The sequence below is a fragment of the Dendrobium catenatum genome, unplaced genomic scaffold (genome assembly GCF_001605985.2).
Source record: "Dendrobium catenatum unplaced genomic scaffold, ASM160598v2 fragScaff_scaffold_1474, whole genome shotgun sequence".
Classification (NCBI taxonomy): Eukaryota; Viridiplantae; Streptophyta; class Magnoliopsida; order Asparagales; family Orchidaceae; genus Dendrobium; species Dendrobium catenatum.
In genome coordinates, this window is record NW_021319936.1 from 1,810 (window position 1) to 21,300 (window position 19,491).

The window sequence follows — 19,491 nt, forward strand, 5'->3', positions numbered from 1 at the left end:
CATATCATGTTCCTATAGGTCACAAAACTAACAAAATTAGTCCACAAATTGATAGACCAAGTACGAACAGGAGACCACTTTGTAATAAGATCTGCATTATACATAAAACTATCATTTTCTGAGAAATTTGGCTATGAAGGGCTTTAAGAGTTATGAAGTCATGCATATTTAATCATCAAGTTTCATAACATGCATGATGCATTGGATTGCAAGACCATAGTAATAACCTAAGATGACAATTTCTTACCAACAACTGTGCTAACTTCTCCAAAACCAAGTGAATCCCTGAAAAACTCCACGCTCTGATCATAGGAGGCAAGCATGCCCATGTTCAATGCCATAGCCCTCACTACTGTTGGACCTGCACCTTTCCAGAGTGCCAGAACCCCTTCATCAGCAGTAATCCGATAGAGTGCATGGAAGGCATTGGTATAATTCCTTCGTTGTGCTACGGGCAGAGTTGCATCAGCTTGCATGCGGATGAGTGCCAGATCAGCTGGACTACCAACACAGGCACCTATTGCTCCAGCTGTCAAACCAATGGCAGCTTTTTGAAGAAGAGGCAATGGCTTCCCCCCATTGGCATCAATTGCTTTGTTTGTCAATACCCTAGTCATAAGCAAGCAAACTTCAGTAGTTGAAGAGGAAATAAACGCTCTTAAAATTGTTTCCAACGAAATGAAGAACTTTATGAACCGATTGTCTATAATTATCATCCACATCAGTAGCAAATGTTTCTAACATTAGAGAAACAAATGCAGCCATTGGTTAATCCAAACCAATTTGCCAGCTGAGTTCAAGACACTCGCAAGAAACAGACCAATTTCGATAAAAAGCAACTCTTGCTGGGAAAAATCAGACTTACCTAAATGATCCAAGACGTGCTGTTGTATAAGTAGCTTGCCTCAATAACCCCGCTGAAAGACCCTGTTCCATTAAAAGAAAGAGCAATTGTGATGAAATTAGCACTTAAATGGATTCAATCATCAGAAATGGTTCGGTTTAGCACAAATGTGTAGCATAAAAATTAAATTTCTTGTGTGGATTTTGCATGCATTATAGATTCCTCATGAAGAAGCCAAAATGAGGCCACTAATTTTAGCATTATTTTATCAAATAGATATAATTATTCAAACTCCTACAGAAACATTGTTACCAAAGACCATTTACAAATTCACAATGTACAAACTTGTTAATTTAGCTTCCCATAAGTTCCAACAATTGACCAATCCATCCTTTTCTTATGGTTTCTACATTCGAACAAGACTAATCGGACAAAGATCTCATAAATGCACAACATCATATGCACAAATCAATGACCAGAATGGGGTAGGGATTGAGCGGGTACCTATGCATAGACATTGCCTAACTGTGCAAGGATCTGGATAGCCGGAGGGGCAAATGAATGAAAATGCGAAAATGAAGCTACCAATTCTACACTGTTATCCCTATTGATTCATTAAGTGGCAGTTTAACAGCCCATGTGCTGAAAAATAAAAAATAAAAAAAACAATAAAAAATTTCAATGCCTTTCCCACAATTTTTAAGAAAAAAATCAAAATAACATTAAGCATAACATGTAATTATGTAGTAGATAGGATGTACGCACCAACTATTGAGACATAATGGGAGTAGCAAGCCAACAAAACAAAATTAACATAGAAATGTATATGATAAATAAAGAGAAGCAATATCAACGATCTCCTAAATTCTTCTTTAAGTAGCATATTCTTCATTCCAATCCCGAATAAATGCTGATGTAAAGGGGGTGGAAATGAAATTGTGGTGGACTTTGGTATCTTCATGTGTTAAGAAGGAAAGAATCTAGTACAGAGGAAAAATAAAAAAAGTGAAGAGAAAAAAGGGATTAAGAACCCTAGAAGAATTAACACTTCAAGGGTAGGTAGGCAAGAAATAGATAGAGGAAAGAAAAAACTCATATAGAAAAGATGGAAGAATTGATCACCAAGGTGGATGCCTAAGAAACGCCATAACCATCCTATTCACAACCATTTTCCTACTATATAATAGTAGACATAATCTGATGGACAATCTAATCTAATAATAAAATAACAAAATTATAGATAAAGATGATGGCATAAGCATATCAATAAATAATACTTATTATATTGACAAACACTAACACGTAATTAAGGATTGAAGCAAGCAACTCGCACTACATCTATTAAAGTTCTTGAGAAAGCATACTTAACTTCTATGTGGAAACATTAACCAATGAGTGAATAAGATGAACTACAATATATATGTAAACAATATTATCAAAGAAGCTGTCAATGCTCTCCTGGGTGCTGGAGCATGATAAGGCTATAATGCCTCAGTACTTCTCCCAAGCAGATGCCATCACTAAGGCGCTGCCTATGCAAGGGGCCTTGGTGCAAGGCACTAAGCTATATGTGACATGCCACTTCAACGCAGTCTTTTTATTATGATATAAAATCATACAAAATCAAAATATATAAATGAGAGCCTATATTGAAGTAATACATATAAAACAATGTTTCCCAACTCCAAATATCTCTTCTGGACGTGTATTAGATTAAAAAATTTGCATGATCTAGCTTATGTGGAAGAAAAATCAACCTCCTAAAGACTCATTATGAGATGCATAATGCCATTGGTCCAATCTCTTTCAATGAGATTGATTGTAGTAATAAGTGGATGATAGAAGAGATAGGTAATAATATATTTTTTTATGTCGGAGATAAATTGATGATTGATGATGAAGACTTGACATGAGATAATATAGAAAGAGCATAAAGAACAAGAAAAAATGTTGCTCATCAGACAGTATGCAAAATCAATTGTAGGTACAAAATTTCATAGTCCTACTACAACAAGTTTTGATAATGATGTGGGCAGTTGGATAGCTGCAAATCTAGTGATCAGAGTATGGGTGACAATATTTTGTCATTTTGATATTTGAAAAGAAATCATATTTGAAAATATATTTATCTACTATTATAGTGTAATATTTTAATATGATAATTATTATATTATACTCTCCAAAAGTTTTCTTAATAATTAAAATATATGAACTTTTTGGCATCTTACTTTGCTCAAGCAAGTGCCTAGTTCCTCAAGCGCTAAGTATATCTCCTTGAGAGTGCATACCGCCTTTAGGAACACTTATTTAAACAAAATAAATAAATAAATAAATCAAGCACAAGAAAAAGGAGACTAAGATTTAACTTATTTGACTTAAGCAAGCCTAGGTTAATGACCACAAAGAATGGAGTTTCCATCAAATCATAGAAAAATTAACACTACTATAGGAGCTCTCAATGATTTTCTCCTTTCTTTCTCTCATATTTCTCTTCTCTTTAATCCCTTCTCAAATATTATTGTTTTATCTCCGTACTAAAAAAATAGCAACTCAACATGTCAAAACAAGAAACTCTACATTAAAAAATAGCATGCACCTAAATAATATATAATAATATATAAAATTATTAAATATAGTACATAACAATCCCTCTTTCTTTATCTCAAAAGCTTGTGACCAAAGTTCTTTTCATACACAATATGAATCTATGTCCTCACCTATGTTGATTGCATATTCATCTCATAAGCCACCGCAAGCTCTCACACGAAAATTCCATCAACCTTGCAGCTCATTGGACCTTATCTTCCTAGTCTCTATTAGCCCTGAGAAGAAATCCTCTCACCATCATCTTTGCTGTTGCCACCTATTGAAATGGCTCTCATCAGCCAAAATGATGATGTAAGCCTTATCAAGGCCCAACAATCACCTTGTCAGATCACTAGCAAGCTTCTGGTTCATTTCAATCGAACAACCAAGCAAAGGGAATTGAGAGATGGATTTCCACTTAATCAAGCGCATTACAATTGTAGAATTGCGTGAATTTTATATAGTAAAAACTTGAGGTTGATCATCAGGATAATAACAAATAAACTTTTTATTGACAAGGAGTTAGGAACTGAGTTTTTTAAACTCTAAAGAAGATACACTAAGTCGGAGCTATTAATAAAATACATTTGACATTTTTAAAATAAGTAAATTTAAAGCTTAATTTCCAACATAAGTATCGCTGGAAAAAAAATCAAATTTGAGGGAATATAATTGGAATCAATCCCCATAGCATAACCAACTTTCTTGGAGATTAAATTTCTAATGTATTATCATGAGTTGATCAAATTTGTGTGGCACCCCAAATAACAATCTAAGTTCACAAAGTCCGAAAATTTGCTAAGCACGATGTATTATCAAAGATAAATCCATCGACACAAGAAGTGCAGATACCATTAAATTTTTTGAACGGCCAAAGTGGTTGTCGCTTTGCTTTAAATATTATAATGGTATCACCTGGCATTGGGATAGATCATGCAATTTGAAATTGATTTGTCAAATCATCTCCAAAAATCTCACCCTTAACCCATGCATATTTTTGTTTTGGAATCTATCCTATAGCTAAGCAATTGTTTTGTTCTTTTTACTCAGATCACGATGCTCCACTACAGATGACCAAACTAAAGAAATTTCAATAATATTGCACCCAACAACACATGGAGTTCACTAATAAAATTTGCCTTCATGATAACCAAAACTCACTTGCAAAACTCGAGGGATGGAATGATCTAATGCAATGTCTCAAGGGAATATGATTTTGTATTACTAAGAGCACCCAAAGATATCAAATTATTCTTATAATCAAATGCATGCTTAACTCCAACTAATGTCATAGTCACAACACCCTATGCAATCAACTTCACACAAAAAAACTCTTTGTTACATACTTTCAAATGATACATATGGTTTTAGATTTCAAAAAGAGAACTCAGAAGCCATATATGATACACTTACCTAATTTGAAAACATAAATAATTTACTTGTTTTTTTTTAAATTTAGATAAATGAAACATAATACTGTATGATCTAGTGGTTAAACTTTAAATAAAAAAAAACAACTATATTTAGCGATAAGGATCTAAAAGTATATATTTAAAAAAAAAAAAGTTAAGTATTGTATGTTCAAATAAAAAAAATAGCAAATTGATTACTATTTTATATTATTATATAATTTTCTATTTCATAGTTTTGAACTTATTTTAAGCTTATTCGTTAAAGCATGTTTGTGCTGATTGTCCTATGAGAACAAGATGTGTTCTCTTGTGTTCTGATTTCTAAGTTTGGTTTGCTTGATTTCCCAATACACTTTTCCATGGTTGTACTGTTTGTTTAATGAATGATTATGTGGCTTGAAGCTTCTCTCTTCAATTGGAGCACTATTAGGTTCCTATAGCTTGTTTATTGTCTAATCTCCTTGGTCTCTGCAACTAATGTAATCAGGTCTTGTAGTGAGTGGTTCCTACAACGAGTTGCTCATGCTATGTTCTTGTAGAAATTGTTGATAGAAATTGGTTCCTCTTCCATGCTCATCATGACGCCTAAGATCCCTAACTTTGTTGTACAGCAAGGAAATTGCCTATTTTCATGTTTTATCCAAGTGAAGCCTGATGATTTTGAACTTGGGTCGATCCCATTTACATAGCCAACTACTTGATGGAAACTACTGGTAAAAAATGTAATTCAAGGCATATAATGAATTCAATATTGGGCTTAATACAAATTTATAATTTTTTCAATGTTGTGTGCTTGATTGGATGATGATTCATTTGAGTACAATGTATATCAATTTTGGGGAAGACAACTCCTTGTGTTGTCATGAAACTTGAATATCTCGGTCGGGTGATTTTTACCTTGTTCTTTCTTCTTCTATGTAATTCAAATATTAATTTTACGAACATAGTTGATTTTATTCATATTGGCCACAATTGATTTTTTTATTGTGATTTTAATTTCAATTGCTATATGGGTTTTTGGTAGCTTTAGTGTTTTAATAAAGTTACAATTATTTAATCAATTATTTAATTACTATTTGGAGTAGATTTCTCATGTTCTTTTATTTACATTAAAAGAAGATTGTGGGCTTCGAAAATTCGGCCCCGGCCTCCGCCCTCTTTGCTTTTTATTTTTGGGGGAGTTTTAACGGAATAAGTTCCGGGGAAAATTTTAGAAGGCAAATGAATTTATAGATAAGACACTACCCAGAGATTTCGCCCTCATTTTGCGAGGACTTTATGATCTGAGTTATGGTTTCCTATAGGCACAAGCCCCTATAGTTAATTACCCCTCCCAGTAACAAGAGAGAACTTTTGATTAAGGCTAGTCGTCAATCAGATACGTAGTACCTGGCATATAGTAGAAGCATGTGCATGAGTATTGGAAGTTTGAAGGGTTGGAAGATTTGATATTTAAAATTAGAAATTTCACCATCTTGCACTTAAAACGGATGGTGGGGGAATGTATGATAGACCCGATCAAGATGTCATGGTTCTGTCGTCCTAGGCCATCATGGTCCCTGATCTACTTAGTCAAAGAAGGTAGTCGACCCAACCTGACAGAAGGATCCTTATCGGAAGCCATAGGTTGCTTCATCCAGGGGGACCTTGTAGACCTGAGATGAATGTCTGTCTAATGGGACAGATTTAAATCCACCTTACCTAACAGAGGGCTTTGTGCCCTATCGATCATATCATATTAATTCATATCTCAAGGATTTGATATCACTAAGGAACATATTGGCTCTGGCAATAACCGGTATTTCGTGGTGCCATTTGGCGGCAAAATCACTTGGTTCAGAGGGCCCCGGGTCACAACCGTTTATCTTGCGGTGCCATTTGGCGGCAAAACTGCTGGTCAGAGGACACGTACCACGTCCTTACTGACAGGAGATTGTTTAAAAATATATCCTAATGATATTTTTGACCTGGCATTAGTTTTATGTGAGCTGAAGTAAATTTCAATTTGTCCACTCCAGCAAACTATTGCGAAGGGTGGATAGATTTTGCTTTAAGTGTTGATGGATTTATTTCAATTTTAAATATTTTTGGATTCTTATGGGTATTTGGGTGGAGCTTGGAAGGTATTTGAAAGTTTTTGTGAACCTCTCCAGTTGAGATAAGCATTCAACACGGCCATCATCGAGGTGTTTTTAAAGGCACTTGAAAATATTTGAATTTTGTGGAGTTTAAGGGCATTTTGAAATATTTGAGATTAACCCCTCCGGTTGAGATTCACATTCAGCATGGCCATCATTAGGGTGTTTTTGAAGTTACTTGAAAATATTTGAATTTTGTATAGTTTAAGGACATTTTGAAATATTTGAGATTAACCCCTCTGGTTGATATTCACATTCAACACGGCTATCATCGAGGTGTTTGGGGTTATTTCCATTTGAAAATATTTGTATTTATGGATTGACCTTATCGACTCTGTCAAGCTGTCGACAGAGGATCGGGTTTTATAGGCTTTATGTCTTTGTTAGTGAATTTTTATTGGTATGGCCTAATGAATATATTAAGACAAATATACCGGTAGCCGCAACCGTAAATTTATTTGATGGTTCGAACCCTCTTGACTCTTATTGATCCGTCAAAAAGGATCAGGTTCAAATTTGAATTCACTTATTGACCCGCGCAACATCCCTAGACGTCACGTGTGCACCCATAACATGCTCGTCGAGGCCCATGCGGGTGTTTGGGGGCATTCTATAATTAAACCTTGTCGACTCTGTCAGTTTGCCGACAGAGGATCGGATTTCATAGGCTTTAAGCCTTTGTTGGTGAGTTTTCTTTATTGAAGGCATTGAAGGTCTAATATGAATGTATAAAATAAATATTACAGTCGACCTCGCGACCGCATATTTATTTAATGGTTCGAACCGCGTCGACTCCCATCTACCCGTATAGAAGGACGGACTCGAACTTGGACTCACCATTTGACCCGCATAGCATACCTGGATGTTATGTATTTACCAATAACACGCTCGTTGAGGCCCATGCGGGTGTATTATACATTTACCCATTTCATGTATCTATGTGTATACAATTTAAGGTGCATGTATGGGGGTATTTTTGAATGTTTATCATTGATCATTTGAATGTGATGCTCTACTTGAAAGCTCATATACACCTTTTGTCCGCTTGCATGAATGTTGCGGATCCGGTGACGTGTTGTAGTTGCTTGTGGACGCCTTCTATCTGCTTGTATGAGTGTTGCAGATCTGGTGGCGTGTTGTTGCTGCTTGTGGACGCCTTCTGTATGCTTGTATGAGTGTTGCAGATCTAATGGCGTGTTGTAACAGCTTATGTATTGAGTTGTGTGCTGCATTATACAGGTAAACTGTCGTGCACTACCTGTTGCTTTCTGCAAGTGAATTATAGTATACTAACGAATCTCTTGCTTTATGTTTGTCGATGCTTGCATTCATTGTAGTTCTTTCATATTTGCTTGCATATAGTGCACTATGTGTACAACGAGTTTCCTACAGTGACTCGTAGGAGCTTGCATTTGTTGTATTCTTCATACACTTTGTTGTGGTCTTTGGCTCATATAGTACATATGCCACTATTACAGGTAGACAGGTAGATATATTCCTTCACAGATTGAAATTGACTACAAAATACTGCATTTAATGGAGTCTTTCTACATCTACCCATAAGTGGCATGTGACATGCACATCAATCTTTGTAGAGAGCTTCTATGTATTGCAGCTCTTTTTGTAGTGACTTGTAAGAGTTCGTAAAGTTTGCAAGTTTGTGTGCATTACATGCATACTGGCTTCCTTGCTATCATTCACAAAGGATCTTGGTAGTGGCTTGTTATCATTTATGTTTGGACTGCTGCATGTATTTCAGATCTTCAATTATTACCCGTAAGCACTATACTTCATAGAAGAGCTTCCTACAGTGATTAGTAGGAGTTTAAACTCATCATGGATTTGTTGTTTTACTTCGTATGTGGATTGTTATGCATATCGTAAGTCATCCACTACTTCTTGCAAGTAGTATGTCACCTGCCTGTGTTAGATCATCATGTTCATTGCACATTGACCCCTCCTGCTTATCGTAAGTCATCCACTTGTGAGCATCTCATATTGCACTTTGATTATAGAGGTTCAACGCATTTATCTCACAATTGAGTAGTATTGATTGTGCATGAGCATTTAGGTCTTCTTCGTGGATGCATCATGATTCTCACTGCCACCATCCTGCAACTCATTGTTGCTTGCAAACAGTTAGCAGATTGTCACATTATCTATAATCTTTGTTGATTATTAATTATGGATGGTCATGTGACATGTTACAAGTCTTCTACCATCTTTTGAGGATGACTTATGACTTATATGGTGAACTCATCTTCCTTCAACTTTGTCAATTGATACATGCAATAAAGTTATATAGTTGTTTCATTCATCATCAGTCCTTGCACACTTGCTTAAGTTTCCTCCTTCGTCGTTCATTTAAATCCAATTCCAATTTTACTTAATTCAAATTTAAGCCCTTTGTTATTATTTATTTGAGCTCAAATCAAGCTCTCTTGAATTCAAATTCTTTGTAATTTATTCATCTTAATTATGCACAAATTGAGTTCATATTCATCACATCCGGATTTGAGTAGAAGTCTTTGGTAGTCAAGTTGCAAATTCTTTTACTTGTGTTCAAATTCAATGTCGAATTCAAGTTCTCATGCACTTGGCTCAAGTCTCAATTCTTTGTTTAAATCTGAGTTAGGTTTATGTTCAATTCAAGTTCACACTTTTTTTGTAATTCATGTCACAATTGAGTCCAACTCTTTATTGTACAAATCAAGCTTGAATCAAATCATTCATTTAATCATTCAAGTTTCTATTTAATCCATTTAATTATTCAAATCAAGTGTAAATAGAGTCCCCTGTTGTCCGAATTTTGTTCAAGTCTGAGTTTAGTTCGAGTTTATGTTCATTGCAGTCCCAAATCAAGTCTTCTTACACTTTGTTCAAATGTTCAAATTTTGTTCATCTAATTTGATTTACAAGTTCATTTATTATTTTAAATTGAATTAAAATCCTTTTGTTTACGCAAATACAAATATGATCTCAAGTTCAAATTGTCCACATTTTGTCCCATGATTCACTGAAAATTTCGGCAGCCTCCCAACGTCTCCCCTGTTTAGGGGAAACCACGAAAAACTAGGCCATCCCACCACGCTATTCGAGCGTGTATGGTAGGTGTCGAGGGACACCGGGCCGTACATATTTCATCCCACCACGCTACGCGAGCGTGTATGGGGTCTTCAAAAGAACACGTACGAAGGACACAAGTGAATATCCCCACCACGCTACAAGAGCGTGTTTAGGGCTTACCCACTTCTTCGTATGCATCGCATCGGACTCCCTCCTACTGTACTACGAGAGCGTGTATAGATGGTTCTCTGGTCCGCCGTAAACGTCAAAAATGGGATTTAAAGTGATTACCTGCCTCATCATAAAAACCGCACAAGATTTCCTCCTACTGTGCTACGAGAGCGCGTATAGGGGGGTTTGCCGATCTGCTGCAAACGACGAGAATAAGATTTTAAGCGATTACCCGCCTCGTCATAGGCGTCGCACCGTGTTTCCTCCCACTGAGCTACGAGAGTGTGTATAAGGGGTTTCGTTCCGTCGTAAATAACGAGGATGGGAAATCTGAGTTTTAGAAGTTTATACCTTTGGGGCAGTGTGATGATGGCGACAAGGAATTTGCAAACAAAACACATGCACAAAGCTCTTTCTCTTTTTCTTTTTTTTTTTTTTTGCTTTGCCATTTTCTCATATTCCTTAATGGAATCCTCGTCGATCAAGCAATGAGTATCTTTCTGAAGATAAAAATCAATGTAATTAGAACACCTGCAAAAAAAATCTCTTCATTTATTTGACAGAAACATAGGTTTCTTTTCCATGTCAAATGCTGCAAGAGATAAATCAAATCCAATAATGCAATTAACATTTGAAGTTAAACTCTTGCATAATGCTTTCATCTCTTCCAATTCATAATTTTCCAATGAGGTTTCTCCTGTTGAATTCCTTCTTTACATCATAAGCTCTTCCATATTTATTACTGTTAAGCCTTGCAAAATCTACTCCACTAAATGCAGATTCATCTTGCCCAACAGTCCTTTCCAAACGTACAGGAGAATGAACTGTTGTCATTGATAAAAGAAAAGGAATTTGCTTCTCCATCTCCTGCCTCATTATAATCTCTTTAAGAATCTCCATTTCTTCCTCATCATAAGCAGATTTCTCCTCAACCATTTGCCGATATTGACGGGCCTCCATGCCTATCTCAGCTTTCTTCTTTTGAAGCCGCAATATCATTGCCATGGCTTCATCTGCAGCACTGGCAGCCGCATCTCTCCTCCAATTCGAGACACAGTGCTGCACGAGCCCCTCTGTCCTCCTCAAGCTCTTTCGCATTGGCACATGCATGCAGCAAAGAACAACAAGTAAGCTCATTTGGTTTACAATTGAGATCCTTGATCTCAGCAAGTATCTTCTCTGCTTGCTTTCCAGAGTTTTCCACGAGCCAATGCAGCCATCAAAGCATTGTAAGGGGACAGATCTGGCCCAATTCCAGCAGTACCACATCAACCTCAAGGGCTTCAACGTTGTAAGTGGACAGATGGGAGATGACTTCGGTTGAGGCAGTGGGTGTGAGATCCTTTGGGAACAGGGAGGAGGGGAAGAAGGTCAGCAAGGAGTCCTTTGTAGATCGTGGATAATTTGTTGCCTTTATGTGCATGAAGTTTGGAGATCTACTGAAGGTCTCTAGTCGTGTGGAGCTTTGAGCCGATGAAGGGATTCTGCCAGATTTGATGAATCGGAGCAGGTTGAAGGGGTATCTTGAACTGCCTCTCCTACTCATCCTCTTTTCTTGCAAAAGCTACAGGTAAAAAGAAGAAGAGTGGGCAAGAGGAAGAGAAACCTTATAACAAAGATAATTTGTTGCCTTTATGTACAGAAACAGGGGATCGGACAAGAAGCTACAGGGATTTGGCAAGGAGAAGCCTGCGGTTTGGTGTGGAGTTGATCTTGCTAGATGTTTTCAGGGGCTGGATCGGACAGGGGATCGGACAAGAAGCTACAGGGATTTGGCAAGGAAAAGCCTGCGGTTTGGTGTGGAGTTGATCTTGCTAGATGTTTTCAGGGGCTGGATCGGCCAACAAGTTAAGCTAATCCGGCTATAGCAGTCGGACGTTTGGTTGGTCATTGAAGGTCCGTGAAATAGAGGGGGACTGGAATTTGGAGACAGAAGGTTGCTGGAGAAAAGGATAGGTAGCTGGCTGCTTTGTGAAATGGATTTGGAGCTGTGGTAGCTTGAAGGTTAGTCTGACGTGAAGATCCAAGCGGCAGCTATCTCCTTCTGTTCCTTTTTATTTTTTTATTTTTTTCTTAACGTCCAAGCTCTCATTTGAACAAACCAAAGCCAGCTACACGGGATTGATAGATTGACGGGATTCGACAGAACAAGGTACATTAATGTGCATTTAATTTCCACTCTGACTTTGCTTCTCTGTTTAGTAATATGATTTTTGTCAAACTCATCAAGTTATTAGCTCTATTAATGATTAGCCATTAATATATTGATTCAGAAATGACAGAACTTCATTAGTCAAGCAAAAATCATCTTGGTTTGCGTGTTTTCTTGATTTACGTTCCTTTTCCATCGTTTAACATGTCGATTTTTCCGGATAATCGAAATTAGACAAATTAATAGTGCATTTTAGGTATTGTCGACGTTTTGGTCGCAACGACGCAGTTTGTTTCGCGATCGGACTTTGTTTTGGCGACGCCGAGGCCTAATTTCCATGAAATGTGTGTTGTCTCGATTTGCACGCACAACCTCATTTGAAAAAATTGATAGTGCATAGAGTATTGATGGCGTTCCGGACACAACGACAGAGTCCGTTCATCAATCAGATGTCATTTGGGTAGCGTCGAGCAGCCTTTTCTTTGAAATTCGCCCTTTGCCTCGGGATGCATGCCACCAATTCGAATTGAACATAAAAATATAGTTTTTAAGTATTTGCAAAGTTCTGAATATAATGACGAAATCTGTTTCGCGATCGGACTTTGTTGGACAGCGTTGAGGCCTCATTTCCTCAATATACGTGTCGGCATTCTTGCATGTTTTAATTTGCACAAATTTGCTATTATTCTTAAGTATTTGTGATGTTCTGAACGCAATGGCAGAGTCCGTTTCACAATCGGACTATGTTTGGGCAGTGTTGATGCCTATTCTCCTTGATATGTGTGTTTTATCTCGAAGTTCGTGCCAACAAATCCAGATGCTTCAAATTGAACATAGAAAGTGTAGTTCTTGAGCACTCGTGATATTCCGGTCGCAATGGCGAAATCCATTTTGTGAACGGACATCACTTCGATAACGACGAGGCTGATTTTCCTAGAAATTTGTGCCACCACCTTGGTTGATAACAATTAATTAAATAAGATGTATATTTTAAGTGTCAACGACATTCTGGACACAACGACAGAGTCTGCTCGTCGATCCAATGTTGTTTGAGTGTCGATCTTCATTAAATTCGGGTATCAATAGTCACTTTGTATTGATCACGTCCAATTTGACTGCAAGGGATCTCGACCCAGCAGAATTTGATGTCCTGACCGCAACGATGTTGTCCGTTTGACAATCAGAGGTCGTTTGACCCTTCAAATGACGTGTGGCACCAATGCACATATTGTTTTATTCACCTGTTTGAGTCCTTTCTCACGTGATTTTAGGTATAAAGGTCAACAAATGCACTCCAATAAATATGGTTCGCGTCTAGAGCGAATCACGTTTGTTGTAATCAGGTTGACCGTGTGGATCTCCAGATATTCACTCTGGATGTCACACAGTGATTCTATTTAGCGGATGTCCAAGAGTTTAATTAGATGTCACGCTGATGTTTTTATTTAGTGGATCTTCAAGAACTTGTTTGGATGTCACACTACTTTTTCTCTTTAAATCTTTAGATGTGTCTATAGGCAGTTGACATGTTAGCTTCCGTGGGGACTCATAGGATAGTGATATAACACTTCGTACTTAGGTCTGTAGAGCATGACTTTGTAAATTGACATTGAAATTTATCATTGCCACCACATCGCCTTCTTTGGGCAACATTTTTGCTTTGGTTTATACCTTTTTATATATGCTCAGCATTCTTCTATCATCTAGTTAAATTTTGGCAAAATTTTAAATATTTATTTGAGGATCTCGGCATGCAGTGCGATGTCGACCCAAATAAATATTTAAAATTCCCTCAGTCTTTAGGGACATTTGCAGGTATCATCAAGGGTGCTCATTCCATGGCATTGGCTTGAGTCTTGAGATTTTGATTTCTTCTACCTAGTGCTCTAAGTAGCAAACTTGGTGAAGGATTGTCTGATTTGTCTTTATTGACTTGTCAGAAGATTTGTATGCCTTCTGCCCTTTGCTTTTAGCTTTGGCGATCTTGATGAAGGGGTAGATGCCGGCGACCTAGAACCCTTTAGGTTTATACTAGGTCGGTGGCGAAAAGTCATCGGTCAAAAGTTTTGTGCTTAACGGATTTGTTGATGAAGAATTTCTTCAATCCTCGCTTGATGCTTTACGGATTTATTGAAGGATTTGTAGGTTTCAGATTCGATTGATAGTGTCAAATATGGGTAGTAAATTGAAATAAATCGATTTAACTCAATCATCTTTGTCTATCTTGTGATAGAAAAAACTTGTAGATCTCAAGTATTTCCTATCAATCTTCAAAAAACAGCTAGAAAACTCTTCCAAATTCTAATGAAAATCAAGGAAAACAGTACATTTTATTGCAAGAAATCAACTAACGGAAGAAAAACAAACAAGATACAAGTGATCCTCAATTCGAGAGGATTATCGATCTCTCTCAAATCTCTAGACGCCGCTAGAGCCCAAAGGAAAACCTAAATCTATAAGATCTCAAATTTCAGCCAAATTAAAAATGCCCTAAACCCTAGGAAAACAAACTATTTAATGCATACTATTGAAATCCAGGCGTTCGCAGTGCAAAGAATCCAACACACACAAAGATCAATCCGTGGGATACTCTCATGGATCACGCCATAATGAAGGAACGAATTTAAGAAAGATTTTTTTTTGTATTATTTATGTATTAAATCTGCAATTTATTATTTTCTCATTAGGATATCTTGTATAGATCTATAAATAGGGAAGATTGTAATGAATAATTTCAAGTTTTTCCCTCTCAAATTCCCGGTTTCAACATGGTATCAAAGCCAACGGCCATAATTGCCGTCGAAGAACAACGATCCTAGATCGTCGGAGAAGAAAGAGAGAAGTAGAAGCTCGGGGCATCCGAAACTTGATCGCTACAGACTCGGAGGGAACGGGCGACTCGATCGAAAGCTGCAGACCCGGACGGAACGTGCAACTCGATCAGAACTTCCGATCCGAAAGGAAGGTCGAAGGAGCCTAATCGAACAGCCACATAGGAGCCGAAGAAGAGTCATTCGACCGCTCGATCCCCGCTCGATCCCCCCCTTCTGATCGCCCTGCTCGACTCGCCCCTGCGTGCGACTTGGGGGAAGTCGACCGATCCACGCCTGCGTGCGACTTTGGGGGTGGAATCGGGTCCGTGCCCTAAGTCCAAACCAAGCCTTCTATAAGGCTTCGCTGGTTCGTGTTTTGTTTCTATATATAAAAGAAAAAAAAACTCTTTATCTTTCGACCTTTATTATCGAACAAGAAATTTCTAGGAAGCCTTAATTGCTTTCCAATGTCAGAAATTAACTCCTCTCAAAGTGTTGATCAAACTGAGGAATCGATGGTGCACCAAGGACGAGGTGACCTTCAAAGCATGCAACCTTTCTATCGTCTAAATGGGAAGAACTACCTGAAGTGGTCTCAATTTGAGGTATGGGATGAAGCATACTCCATGATTATGTCATGGTTGTGGAATTCCATGACTCCAGAAATTAGTGATACATTTATGTTCCTTTTGACTGCAAAGGACATATGGGATGCGGCCAGACAAACCTTCTCTAAAGCTCGTGATGCGGCTCAAATCTTTGAAATTAAAGTCAAAGTTGGAAGCACAAAGCAAGGGAGTAAGACCGTGACGGAGTATGCCACCATTCTACAAAATCTGTGGCAAAAACTTGATCATTATAGATGCATAGAAACCAGATGTCCGAAAGATGCTGCGATCCTAAAGAACTTTATTGAAAAAGATAGAGTTTATGATTTTTTTGCAGGACTAAATGCAGAATTTGACCAAGTTAGGGTTCAAATTTTGGGCAAGGAGGAGACGCCATCACTCAATGAAACCATTTTCCTCATCCGCTCAGAAGAAAGCCAACGAGGAGTGATGTTAGAACCAAAGGCAGTTGAAAGCTCAGCAATGGTGATGAACAAAGAATTGTCATGGAAAGAGAAGAGTAAAGATTTTTCAAAGTTCAAAGACAATGACTCACTTTGGTGCATCTATTGCAAAAAGTCAAGACACACAAAGGAAACATGCTGGAAAATACATGGAAAACCCCCCAGCAAGGAGTGGAATCAAAAGGGTGAAACAAGGAGCACATCACATGCCAACAACACTACAAGTAAGCCAGAAGCACGATCCAGCCTTGGAGAATTCAATAAAGAAGATATTGATAAATTAAAACAACTCCTGGTATCTCTTGAAAAATCAAATGCTTCTTCTTCACTTGCACTCTTAGATAAGACTCCAATTTCTTTTAGTTTAAGTGCTTCCAGAAATCATCTAAATGAATTATGGATAATTGATTCAAGAGCCACAGATCACATGACCCACTCACCTCATAAACTATATTTCTTGCCCAAACAACAAGAAAATCATCACTGCTGATGGTTCTCTTACCATGGTAGCTGGCCAAGGAGACATCATATTATCTCCCTCACTCATCCTGAAAAATATCCTCCACGTACCACAATTATCCACAAATCTAATATCAATACAAAAACTTACCAATGATCATAGTTGTCAAGCTTATTTAACCCTACTTATTGCTTATTTCAGGACCAGAGATCGGGGAAGAAGATTGGACTTGCTAAGGAGAAAGCAGGATTGAACTACCTGCAAGAACCAAACCAATCTAAAAATAGTTTCTCTATGTTATCCCTAGTAGATAGGAATTCCACTATTTGGCTTCATCATTATAGACTAGGACATCCATCTTTTGATATCCTAAGACATATGTATCCACAACTTTTTCAGAAAATAGAAAATAAAAATTTTCATTGTGAAACCTGTGAGTTGGCTAAACATAAAAGAACCTCATTCCCAAATAAAAGTGAGAAATATGACACTCATTTCTACCTTATTCATAGTGATATGTAGGGACCCTAAAAAATCTCCAATATCTCTGGGGCATGCTAGTTTATGTCTTTCATTGATGATTGCACTAGAGTCTCTTGGATCTATCTCCTTAAAAATAAATCTGATGTTAGCACCATTCTTTTTATCTTTCATCCCATGATCCAAAATCAATTTGGGGTAAAAATACGGAGATTCTGCTCCGATAATGTCAAAGATTATTTCAACCAAATCCTTTCCTCCTACTTCCATAGTGAAGGGATCATCCATGAGTCCTCATGTGTTCACACCCCACAATAAAATGGGGTTGCAGAGAGAAAAAATGGTCACCTTCTAGCCACCACCCGAGCTTTCCTATTTCACTACAATACACTCAAATCCTATTGGGGGGAAGCTCTTTTAACTGCAGGTTATCTCATAAACTGATTACCTTCAACAGTCTTAGGCCTCAAAACTCCAATGGAGACCTTGTCATCTTTTTACCCATAGTTTTAACCCATCATAATCTTGCACCCAAAATCTTTGGATGCACTGCCTATGTTCATATTCACAGCCATGAGCGAGGAAAATTAGATCCAAGAGCACTCAAATGCATCTTTGTTGGCTATTCAGCTACCCAAAAAGGTTATAACTGTTATCATCCACCCACAAGAAAAACATTTGTCTCTATTGATGTTACCTTTGATGAGAAAAATTTATATTTCTCGAAAACTCATCTTCAGGGGGAGACTAAACTTGAGGAAGATGAGGAAAATGAACTAGCACCTCTTGACATTCCTCTACTACCTCAAAACAATCCACCTGAAACCCAAGATAGGGAAACAAATGACAAAGCTATAATTAGATTTGGAAAGGTTTACTCCATACGTACAAGCTCAAGCTGTGCTCCATAGTAGATCCAAGAATCTGAATCATCTCCTGGAAATAAGGTAAGCTCACCTCCTCCCTTATACCCTATAAACAACTCTATATCCTTCAACAACTTCTCTTCATCACACAAAAAATTTCTTGTTACATTAGAAAATATCCATATTCCTAAAGATATTTCTGAGGCCTTATATGATAAAAATTGAAAAAATGTCATGAAGGATGAAATGCAGGCCCTAGAGAAGAACAAAACATGGGAGATCGTCAATCTACCGATAGGGAAAAATCGGTCGGCTGCAAATGGATGTTCTCAGTGAAATACAAAGCTGATGGCACACTAGAGAGATATAAGGCAAGACTGGTGGCAAAAGCATTCACTCAAACATATGGCATTGACTACCAAGAAACGTTTGCACCTGTAGCCAAAATGAATACTGTCCGAATACTACTCTCACTAGCAACAAAGTACAACTGTCATCTGTAACAATTGGATGTGAAAAATGCATTCCTGCATGGGGATTTAGAAGAAGAGATATTCATGGAAATACCATCAGGGTTTAAAGAAAAATCTGAAGGTAATAAGGTGTGCAAACTGAAAAAAGCTTTATATGGGCTCAAACAATCACCAAGGGCTTGGTTCGGAAGATTCTCTAAATTCATGCTCCTAAATGGGTATCGACAGAGTCAAGGGGATTATACATTATTCTTCAAACATTCAGACTCAGGGGGAGTCACAATATTATTAGTGTACGTTGATGACATTATTTTGACTGGAGATAATGAAGAAGAGAAAGACAGTTTAAGGAAAAATCTTACTAGGGAATTTGACATCAAAGAACTTGGTAGACTAAAATACTTCCTCAGAATTGAAGTAGCTCACTCCAGCAAAGGAATCTTCATTTCACAACAGAAATACATCAAAGATCTTCTAAAAGAAACAGGTAAACTAGCTTGTAAACCAGCACCGACACCAGTAGAACCAAATCTTAAACTGGGGAAAGCTAAAGAAGATCCAGATGTAGATAAAGGGACCTACCAGAGACTTGTAGGGAAATTGATCTACCTCTCCCACACTAGACCAGACATAGCATTTGTTATAAGCATGGCCAGTCAGTTTATGCAGAATCCAAAGCAGATTCACATGCAAGCAGTAGACAAAATATTGCACTACCTAAAAGGAAGACCAGGAAAAGGAATTCTCTTTAAGAGATATCAAGGAATAACCTTAGAAGTATACACGGATGCTGACAACGCAGGATCATCAGTTGATAGAAGATCTACCTCTGGGCATTGCACATTTCTTGGAGGTAACTTAGTTACATGGAGAAGCAAGAAACAGAATGTGGTAGCAAGATCTAGTGCAGAAGCAGAATATCGAGCTATGGCCTTGGGAATATGTGAGCTACTATGAA

General features: G+C 37.5%; 1 protein-coding gene across 1 annotated transcript in view; it reads right to left on the reverse strand.

Annotated features, from left to right (window-relative positions):
- Nucleotides 1–247: 247 nt before the first annotated feature.
- The window catches only part of LOC110094816 (mitochondrial dicarboxylate/tricarboxylate transporter DTC), a gene marked incomplete at its 3' end in the record, with an annotated part of 28,332 nt that continues 9,088 nt past the window's right edge, over nt 248–19,491 (reverse strand). The window contains 2 exon segments of the mRNA XM_020820145.2: nt 248–609; nt 866–927. Of these exon segments, the coding sequence (XP_020675804.1) occupies nt 248–609; nt 866–927 (424 nt within the window).